A 10,409-nucleotide genomic window follows, 5' to 3' on the forward strand; every position below is an offset into this window, starting at 1 on the left:
GGAAGATTGACAGGAGGGAACCAAACACCTGGTCGAGAGACGATTCTCGAGCTCGAGAGTGTGGCGAAGATTTACGACCACCGATACCCTGTCGGGCCAGCCGGTGCAGTCGGTGCGAGCATTTCCGGTCGGGCCGAAGATCACCCAAAAGCCCCCTCCGTGCGATCGTGGTGCAATAAATTTCAGCGAACGATCAGCGTGATCTTTTGCTTGGCTGTTTGTGTTCCAAGATCCGACTTTACTTCTCCTTCGCGAGGTAGTAAAGTTTTGGAAAGATGCAATCATTTGGCTACTGTGTCCACGCCGGCCGATGAGATGGGTATCTTTTAATGCCCAATGGCTTTGCGTCAGTCGCCCGCCCGCAGTTGATCGTATCAATCAGTTGGCTTAATGAGCTGCGATGGTTAAGCTCTCTCTCGACCAGAATGATGGCTGGTCCTTTCTTGTCTGGTGGTGGTCCATCAAAAACACCTTCAATTTAATTGTCCTCTTCCCCGCTGTTCAAATGCACGTCGTGTGCTCGGTGGTTGGACTTATGTTGTAATCTTCAAATCCTTTAACAGGATTGTAAATCATGTTCCTTGTGTTTGTTTTGTGTTCTCCAACTCCACGTCCGATCGCTCGTAATGGGTTACACTTTTCAATTTGGCTAATTGTCGCGAGCGTCACCTCGCCCCGGACCCGGGTGTTCCGGTTGCGTAATGCGTGCCCTAGTGAACACCGCAGATTACGTTCCAGTGGAGGTGTGGAGCCGACCTCGGTGCAGACTTGCATGCGCATTGGGCGTGGTGGTGGTCGGGCGGGTTCCTTCTGCGGGTTGTGTGCAGTCAGTGTTTGGGTCGGCCCCCCTGGCTGGGTGACCCCGCGCATCATTCGGCGGCGGCCACCGACGGGTCTGGTGCCGCCCCGATACTCTGTATTCGAGTGCTGATAGTGCGCGATTATCATCGTCATGCGAAGTTGCCGTGGCGTGGATGGCGAACCAGGCCGGCGGCAATCTATCGGCGCGCTCGGCTCGGTATCTGCGCCCTCTCACGGTTCTGGCCGAACCCGGCGAGATGCTGGGTCAAACCGGTCACGAGCACCCAGGACTTCGGGTGCGGTGGTGGGTTTTATGTTTTGACTGGCGCTGGACGCGCTTCGAACGCTCAATGTACAATGTTTTTGAAAGTACCAGCGCGCGCGTAAAGATAGTGCCCCCATGATGTTGTACCAACGTTGTTGATTCTCCAGAGACGCACATTAAATAAATTAACAGATCAAGAAAGACCACATCTTATATAGGCCACTGTTCGGAAGCACTCTGTGAACCGATTGGCACTAGTTCGAACCCCAATAAATGTCGAACTGCGAGAGAGAGACCGCTTTGAAATTCTTCTCAAGATCATCTCTCTAGATACACCAACCCAACCCAAGTGTGTTCGAGGGTTCTCGAGCCAACAGACGGGTTGAAACGGAAAGTAAAATAGTTGCGCGCCCATTCGCTGTGTGCCAAACGCAAACGCAAAAAGTGAAGACGAAGTTCGCCGGCGCAGCGCTCTATTACCTCACATTTTTGCCGGCCAAGATGCGGTAACACAAACCGCCGTTGTGCCGTAATTGCTCTGGTGTTGGCCGCCGGCCGGCCGGCTGCTGGAAAACAGTACAGAGACAGGGATGGGTAGGGTAGGGTTGCCACCCGTTGCGGCCAGCAGCGTCTTGGTAGTGGTGATGGCTACCACCGGCTACCGGCAGCTCGTCGTCGAACGCCTTGAACTTGACCATGAGACGAGGAGAGGCTTTTACTATTATTTCGCCCATCGGTGTTCGCCGGCCTTCGCCCCGTCCGCAAGACTCGGTCGGCCGGGAACTGCGTAGAATGCGCTCCGCTGGTGCTAGATTTTGTGTTTTGATGTTCGTCTCCTTCGCTTTCGTCTGCCGTCGTTTCGTCTGCGCCCCGGTTCGCTCCGTCGGTTAATTGCTATAAAATCTTCGCCGATAGATCCGACGGTGGCCACGCGGAGTTTGCGAGTTTCGCCCCAAACAACGTACTGGCCGAGCCTAATTGAGGGGGGGGCCCAAGAGCTTAAGGTGTGAGCCGCCGCTCTAGCTGTCCGGTGCCGATGATTCCGTCCTGGGGTCTGTCTAGTGGTGGTTGTGGTCGCGTGTAAGATTCGTGGGAAGCTTCCTGCGGCGGGGCCGCTGGTGCGCTGCGCAGGAAAAGTAAAAGTGGTCCCCCCGGGTTTGGGGCCGCCCCGTGAAGTCATCTTCGAAACGGGTCCCAAAAGACTGGGTGCGCTTCATTTTTTTTTGGGTTTGTTATTCTTATTAATGTTTAGCATTTTTCAAGCTCCTCGAGCGCTTTTCTGGAAACGTCAGCGCCTTCGAATCCGCGACCGGCAGGGGATTAAATTTATTTCGCCTTTAATTTCCGGCTCTCGGTGGCCCCGACGGCCGGAGCTTTTGATGACGGGCCAGCAGCAGCAGCAGCGAAACCGAGCAGAGGAAGCTATTTGTGCACCCCCCGCTTCGCCCCCGGTATCGATTGGCCATCGAGCTGAACGATAAAGTTTTCGGCGGAGTGTTAATTTTTGACTACATGCTGCGATAAATTAATAAAGCACAGCGCACGATCGATTCCGCACCGGTGCGCCCCGGTGACCGGTGAATGGGAGTGGGGGGGTCCGTAAAATCGACCGGATAAATAGAAGTGGTTGGCGATGGCGGCGGCTCAACAAAAAAACACTCACACACACAGATTGACGGAAAGTGCACTTGCACCTCACAGCGGGTCGGCCATCTTGGGCCCGCGTCGATACTCCGACGCTGTCCGACGGGAGAGGCGGCTCCGTCATCCGGCCGGGCACTTCAGCCCCGTTCACTCTGGCCGCCGTGATCGAGTGGATTGGGTGGTGTCCGAAATTCGTTAAAAACGCCAACGATCGGGCGCCTCGCGGCCGACGACGTCGGGTGATGATGATGCATTCTCATCTTCCACTTAAGTATGGGCCCGGGCCCGGGGTCATTGGTCACCGTCAAGGTTTGGCTCGAAGAGCAGCGGATCGAGAGGGAGGATCGGAAGAAGTTCTCCAAATCGGCCGCGAACGAAAAAAGAGAAAAAAATGGCCAACAATAAATAAAGTAACAAAATCTGCATCAAACTGCAGCTCATTACACGGTTCCGCCGGGGCCACCGCCGTCGCCGCCGCCGCCACCACCACCGTGGCATGGATCGATTAATGGCAATCCGTGAAGGAGGGATTTTTTGTGCACCACCACCACCACCACCACCCCATTCGCGGTTCGGTCAGTTGGTCTCTCCGCTGCAAGAGGGCGCATAACCATGAACCGTGCAATTCAAGCCAGTTCCGGAACGGGCTCCTACGGGTGGGGTGGTGGCCCAGGCCGGGTTGCTGCATTCGGGATTCGGGGGGTCCGCGGGGTGGTAGAAATGATTATTGTAATTGTGGAACGTGAGCGTAGGAGATTACCATGCGAACAAAACGAGCCAAGCGAATTGTTGCGGATGGCTCGCGGGGATCGGGGCACGGGGCCGGGTCAGGCCCCCCCACAACAATATGATGGGCACACACACACACAGACACGCGCGCGGACCGAACCGGGGAGAACGAATCGCAACAAATCCATCAATCAATTGTGCATTAAGCGTGTCCGGTGGTGCGATGGTGTGCGCAGTGGTCAAAAATAAAGCCAACTTTAAACCCGCCCGGCGCGGCGCAGGCGCAGCGTCCCTGGCCTCCCTAGAGGCCGAAAAAGTACTACAGCGGAGAGCCAGCAAAAACCACCAACGCGCGCCCGGAGTTGACTAGCGTGAACGAAATGCAGCCATTTTTTTGGTTTTATTTATGGTGTGCCTCGTTATTTAATGCATTCTCCTGTCCGGCCGACTGAATCCTGCGACGACTGGACGCGGCGGGAAAGGCACCCCGATCGGACGCAGCTCGGATTGGACAAAGAAAAATTTAGAATTAATTACGAACAATTTTGGCTGCCACCGGCGGCCGGTAGCAGCAGCCAGTTTTTTGCGCTGGCCACTGGGCCACGCGAAAGAACGCAAGGTGTGTTGCATTGGGGACCAGGGTTTTCTGGTTGTTCGTTCGTTGTCGTCGTCCCCGGCCCCCGGTCGCCCAAGTGAAGACGGTAATTAGCCAGCGCAGGACCCGGCTTTCGGCTGTGGCGGACGGATTATCAACGGATTTTCATCCACCCGCCGAAAGGGTTGTGCACCGAACCGAACGGGGAATGGATTCGGGGAAAACCATATGGTGGTTTCGAATTGCACTACCAAATTAGTGACCTGTTTCTGGGGTTTTCGATTGCTGACTGAAATGCACATCCACCAAGTAATTGGCAAAACGGTGGCTCGCGGGCGACGTGCATTCGGATTTCCGATTAAGCATTGAATAATGTATCGAATGTGAGTTAGCATTTATCATTGTTTGGTCCAATGGCTTCCAAACGACTCTATTAGCAACGGATGATGCGTTCATTTGACAGCCACCAACAGGCAGCTGTGTTGTGTTATCTTCATCACTATTAAGTTAGTTTATGCAGCTGCAGGTATTTTCCCTCTAAACTTCCTGCATTAACCAAGCCAACCATTAGCCAAGGCCAAAGATACGCGTCAATGGGTGGCACCTCAGCAGGCGGTGACGGAAGAATATAACCACCTCACATTGAACGATTTAAAGATGATTTAAATTGTTTCGCTTTAAAACATTTTTACAAACTAATTACCTGATGCCTTGGTCGGTAGATACGTAATCGAAGTATCCGTTGCCTTCCACATTTTTGCTTTAAATCGTAGCGACGCCGGAAGGCCTTCCAGGAGAGAATAATTGTGTTGTTGAGCTTCACTTGAGAATTGCTGTACAGGACCTTTTTGGAATTCCCGAAATAAGCTTCATTATTTTGAGCATCGTTCTACTTCATTTAAGGGGGGCTACAACAATCCCAAACATTTTCTCCTTCCATGAATCTCACGAGCAATTTCGATCGCTTTCCCTTCGTTTTGCAGGTTTCTATGATGGCAGGCGACGGTACGCCTGCTCGGATTAAACAGGAACTGATTGAAACGTCGTGCTGCAGTCCGTCTCCATCGTCCGCCGGCAGTCTGACACAGACGAACCTGGTGTATGGCAACTCACCCACAAGCAAGGTAATTGTTCTCTTTTCTTTTGATACAATCCTTGTTTTCGGGCCGGGTTTTCTGTGTGACCCCTAGCAAAAACGAACCCTCTATCTTGCGCGCCACATCGTTAAGTTCTAATTACTGTGTTAGTTGCAATTCAAGGACGCTTTATTTACGTGACACCACATGTTTTTTCTACTGCCGCTTACCATAAATGTTAGCTTTAGAGACTAATGCATGCGTTATTGATGACCGACAAATATGTTAATAGCGGTTTATGGAGCACACACACTGCGTTGGTTTTGAATAACAAATGGCCTATAATTAAGTTATAAACGATTTTGGTTTAGTTTTCTGTTTGTTTCGGTATGTTTCGCATCATTATGCTAAAGAAACGAGTTCGTTCCATCATTCACACGAGTTTGCGTTCCATCATTGATGCTGAGTTTGTGTCTCTAACGGTTTTTAGATGGATTTCAAATGTAGCAGCAATAACAACGGCGACACCCATCTGACGGAGCTACACGGTGGAAGTCACAGCGGCAGCGTGAATGGCAAACCACAGTCGCCCGGTTCGCCCGACCGACAGTTCTGCAGCTCCACTACCTCGGCCATCGGTGACTTTGGAAGCGACGGCACCAACCACGATGCGATCAAGGAGGAGATACCGCGAAGACTGTGCCTGGTGTGCGGGGACACTGCGAGCGGCTTTCACTACGGCGTGGCCAGCTGTGAGGCGTGCAAGGCATTTTTCAAGCGCACCATCCAAGGTAAGCGGACACCACCACTCCTCTCGTTGGAACGCGCGATCAGCTAATTGAGGTTTTACTTTTACTTCAGGAAACATTGAGTACACTTGCCCGGCGAGCAACGAATGTGAGATCAACAAGCGGCGACGGAAAGCGTGCCAGGCGTGCCGCTTCCGGAAGTGTCTGCTGATGGGCATGCTGAAGGAGGGCGTCCGGTTGGACCGGGTACGCGGCGGGCGACAGAAGTACCGCCGCAATCCGTGCGCAAATCCGTACCAGCTGCAGCTGATCCAGTCCAACCCTCAGTATACGCCCCAGTCGCTGGAGGACATTAAGATACTGGAAGTATTATCCTCGTTCGAGCCGGATCCACTGTCGATTGGGCACGGTGCGGATCTGATGAACGTCGGTGACACGGATGGCACGTCCGCCGGCGGCGGTGGCGGTGGCGGTGGCGGTGGCAATGCCGGTGGTGGTCCAGCACAATCGTCCACCTCGTCGCTTTCGTCTTCGACATCGTCCTCGTCGTCTTCGTCGTCGGCGAGCAGCAGCTCGTCATCGGCCGGCATTGCGGCCGATTCCGGGCTCGATCGGATGGCGATGGGTGTGGATGCGCAGGAAATTCTAAGCGTCCTGAGTGATATTTACGACAAGGAGCTGGTCGGGGTGATCGGTTGGGCCAAACAGATACCCGGTTTCACCGACCTGCCGCTCAACGATCAGATGCGACTGCTGCAGGTGAGCTGGGCCGAGCTGCTGACGCTGATGCTGGCCTACCGTTCGATTCCGTTCGATGGTCGCCTATACTTCGCTACCGACTTTTGGCTCGACGAACGATCCGCCAAGGAGTGCGGTGCACTTGATCTCTACAACCATGTAAGTCCTTACCGCAATCCGCCGAGTTACCCAACCGAGTTCTTTACCGTAACGATGACCGCTTTTTCGTTCGCAGCTCGCACAAATCACCCAACGATTGGAGAAGATCTCGGCCACCAAGGAGGAATACTATCTGCTGAAGGCCCTCTCCCTCTCGAATTGTGATATCCGACTCGACAACTACAGTGCGCTGAAGAAGATTCGTGACTCCATTCTGTACGCGCTCAACGATTGTGTTCTGCTAATAAGGTGGTAATGCGCGAATGCGAATGAGTGGGTTCCAGGACTATGTACTTTACTGAAACGGGCGTCTTTTCTCCTTTCCTTCCCGCTCCTCCTACCGCAGGCAACATCAGGCCGTCTCGCACCAGCAGCAGCTGTTGCTGTTACTTCCATCCCTGCGCCAGGCGGACTACATCATCCGCAAGTTCTGGACGAACGTGCATATCGAGGGCAACGTGACAATGAACAAGCTGTTTGTCGAGATGCTGGAGTCGGTGTCGCGATAAGGCAGTGAAGGGCGGATCATCGTTGGAACCCGGACCGCCGACCGGCCGGCCGGCAAAAGGAAGGCCGTTTGGTTCGCATGTTTGCTTTTGCGAAGACACCCGTTTTCTATATACTATATTTCGAATCAGATCCCACACTCGAGGCGTTGTGTGCGGTCCTGTTGCGAACCCCGAAGGGGACGAAGAAGCGTGGTAATGTGTTGCATTATTAGCGTAGTCGTCGGTATGGCATAATGTTTTCGTTTGTTTCGTGGAATGGTTACCGAAGTTATATTCGAATTGTTTACATAGTTCATAAGGGTATCCTAGTTCTTTCTAGCCTTTCTAGCCTTTGTCCGTGTCCGTGCGTGACATTAATGTCCACTTTGTTTGGACGCTTTGTCTGCGTTCTAACGCGCTTCGTTAATGAGTTCTGTATCTTTGAAAGGAGGTTTACTTGAGCACCCTTTTTCAAGCTTCGTTCTTTGTTAGTGTTTTCAAAAAGTTACCATTCACGCTCCTCGACGTCGTTGCTGCCTGTCAGGGGAAGGTGCACGACAAGTAGAGCGTAGATCAAGAATCGTGTTGTAGACAAAACAATCGTGTTGTCCAACAAAAGTACAATTGAAATGGGCCTCCAGTTATGGCAGATGAGGTATACTGGTTAGTAGAAATAGTGAACAGTATAATTTGTTTTACTCTGCCGACAGCATCAGAATGAGACCCTCATGGCACAACGAAGGTCATGCGGTACGACTTTCGGAATCGTATCGGCGGAAGTGCGCTGGAAGCGTTTCGTATTGTTTAGAATGTGTTGCACGCATTATCTTATTTTACGGATTTCCCTGGAGATTGTTTTGCATTCGATGATGCAGTACTCCTCTTCAATTACGCGCCGCACGGGACCGTCGGAAAGTGTGTAAGAAAAATGCAATATATATATACAAATGGATGCAAATAGTGTGTAAGTGCTCTAGTAATTTATGGCAAGAGAATGAAGCGGAGAGGTGCAATTAGAATCGTCCGTTTTGCTGTGGGTCCACGCACCGGAGACGTTCCGGTTTTGAATGTAGACGTGCTGTGGTTGTTTTAATGCTTAGTTTTACATTGCAACTGTATCAAGACTAGAAGTGAGTTAGAAAGTATTGGCATGCAAAATAAGTGGCGCACCCGAGTGCACCAATGAACGGGTGGCAAAAGAAGGACCCGAACTTTAGTGAGAGTTTATCGGCAGGCAGGCAGGAGTGGTTAACAAATCGTGCCGCTAACACAAACTTGCTGAATCTCGTCGAAATTACAACACCGTAAATGGAAGCTCGGTCGTAGCCGTATATTCCGGACTCTGAGCTATTACCTTATGGTTCTTTAAAGGAAATAATTTCTAGAAGAAGAAAAGGCACAAACTGGATAAATCTTTGATCGATAGGCATGCAGCCGTTAGATATATAGTTGGACCAACACAACCAATTATGTTTATGGACAACGCTGACTGCATCTTGTAGTAAGCAATAATCGATCAGGCGATCTTTCTTCGGAACTATACTTTCGTTTGTCCTAATATTAGAGTATATGGCGCAGTATAGTACTATGCAGGTTCATAAAAAATGAACGTTGATACTACGACCGAAAGTTGTAATAAATCTTGTACTCAACACACATACACACACAGAAGAACCAGTAACGAGCTGACGGGGCCGCTTCGAGTCGAAGGGTCTCGACAGATTCGAGCTAGCTCGAGGCCTCGAGGCGGAGCGAACTGAAAAGTACATCGTTTCTCTACCGATTATTTCGTTTTGCATGTCTCAGTGATAAGTAAATGAGGGTAAGAAACCGTTCTTATATGAACCCCCTAGCGCGGGGCACCAGGGCGAAACGAGGGACCGTTTTTCTGACGCGAACACGACCCCACATAGAGAAGCACCACAAAGACAACCGCGAAATTATATAACAAAGCAAAACAAAACCGTAGCCCCGTAAGGAACGCGTTGCCAGTGAGTAAGTTATAGCGATTAAGGTACAACACCGCAAGTGAACAATGTGCGAAATGTTTAAGGTTAAAGGGAGGAGATCGTTAAGCGGTAGAAACATATGCTTGCGCTCCCCAAAAAAGGTAGGGCACTCAAAAGGCCACCCTAGGCGTGGAACGAAGCCGAGCATTGCGTTGAACAAGGGCACTGGGCACTAAACTTACAACCCGTGCCGTGTTCTGCAGCTCACCGGTTGTGGACGACGTGTTGGGAACCGATTTTCGTTACGAGAACGATGAGAGAGCGATTCAGATGGATTTCAATAGCAAGCAGTAATCGTGGAATTCGGAAGTGACCGAGAAGATGTGTTGGAAGTTACGATTAATATGATAATTGATAACGATGGTGAGTTAGTCTCAGGGAATGTTACGATGTGCGCTTGAAGGAGAGAAGTTAGGCGTTAAGAGTGTATGCGATTGTTGATTGTTTCTACGTGTGGCGTAGCGCAGCAGATTATAAACTGGCAATGAATAGAGAAAGTAAGGAATAAAGGACTACGAAGGGGATTACCGGTTGGAATGGAAGAATAAAATTATATCTAGCACTATTGCTAATACCGATACCCGATTGCTTTGGAGTTTATTGTTTGTTGGACCTAGCCGCTGCTTGGGAATTGTTTGAGTGTGATTGTTGAGACTGGCGCCAAGATATTAGTGGTGTCCCGCCCAGTCCATCAAATCCGTCATGATGAAAGAACCAAACCATGCGCTCTGCTCAGTAGCGATCAGCCGATACTTAAAATAATAATTTTAAACATAATTGCTCTTCCATTTCATTACACACCAAATAATGTATTATGCTGTTTTATATGGTCTGACTCGTCAATGTGGCTTTTTAAGGTTGGAAAAAGGAGAAACCGAGCACCGAACGAAGATATAGCACCGCAATGCAAAAGCTAAGGTGTATAAGCACATTATCGGTCAAACCCCATAAGCGATTGGTGCGCCAAAAGTAGCACAAGTCTTGAGGGATTTTATGTTTGGTTCTCGGAAAGCCAAAAGTCAAACATTCGCCGCCTTAATGCTGGCGCTCGTTTTACCAAGACAAAGAGCGTGCGCTAGGATGATGGTGGAAAGTGTTTATTTAATCGCTACCTTCATCAGGCGAAAGGTTGAATTTAGTTTTATTTCACAATGTG

General features: G+C 50.7%; 1 protein-coding gene across 3 annotated transcripts in view; it reads left to right on the forward strand.

Annotated features, from left to right (window-relative positions):
• LOC128274261 (estrogen-related receptor gamma) overlaps positions 1-9,826 on the forward strand; it is a 32,679-nt gene extending 22,853 nt beyond the window's left edge. For 2 of the 3 annotated variants that reach the window (XM_053012395.1, XM_053012393.1), the window contains exons 2-6: positions 5,018-5,158; positions 5,601-5,901; positions 5,972-6,756; positions 6,833-7,008; positions 7,103-9,826. In XM_053012395.1, the coding sequence (XP_052868355.1) occupies positions 5,024-5,158; positions 5,601-5,901; positions 5,972-6,756; positions 6,833-7,008; positions 7,103-7,265 (1,560 nt within the window). In that variant the 5' untranslated portion in view covers positions 5,018-5,023 and the 3' untranslated portion in view covers positions 7,266-9,826. The remainder of the gene's footprint in view (positions 1-5,017; positions 5,159-5,600; positions 5,902-5,971; positions 6,757-6,832; positions 7,009-7,102) is intronic. The other variant, XM_053012394.1, reaches the window with a different exon arrangement.
• Positions 9,827-10,409: the final 583 nt, after the last annotated feature.

The sequence above is a fragment of the Anopheles cruzii genome, chromosome 3, assembly GCF_943734635.1.
Source record: "Anopheles cruzii chromosome 3, idAnoCruzAS_RS32_06, whole genome shotgun sequence".
Taxonomy (NCBI): domain Eukaryota; kingdom Metazoa; phylum Arthropoda; class Insecta; order Diptera; family Culicidae; genus Anopheles; species Anopheles cruzii.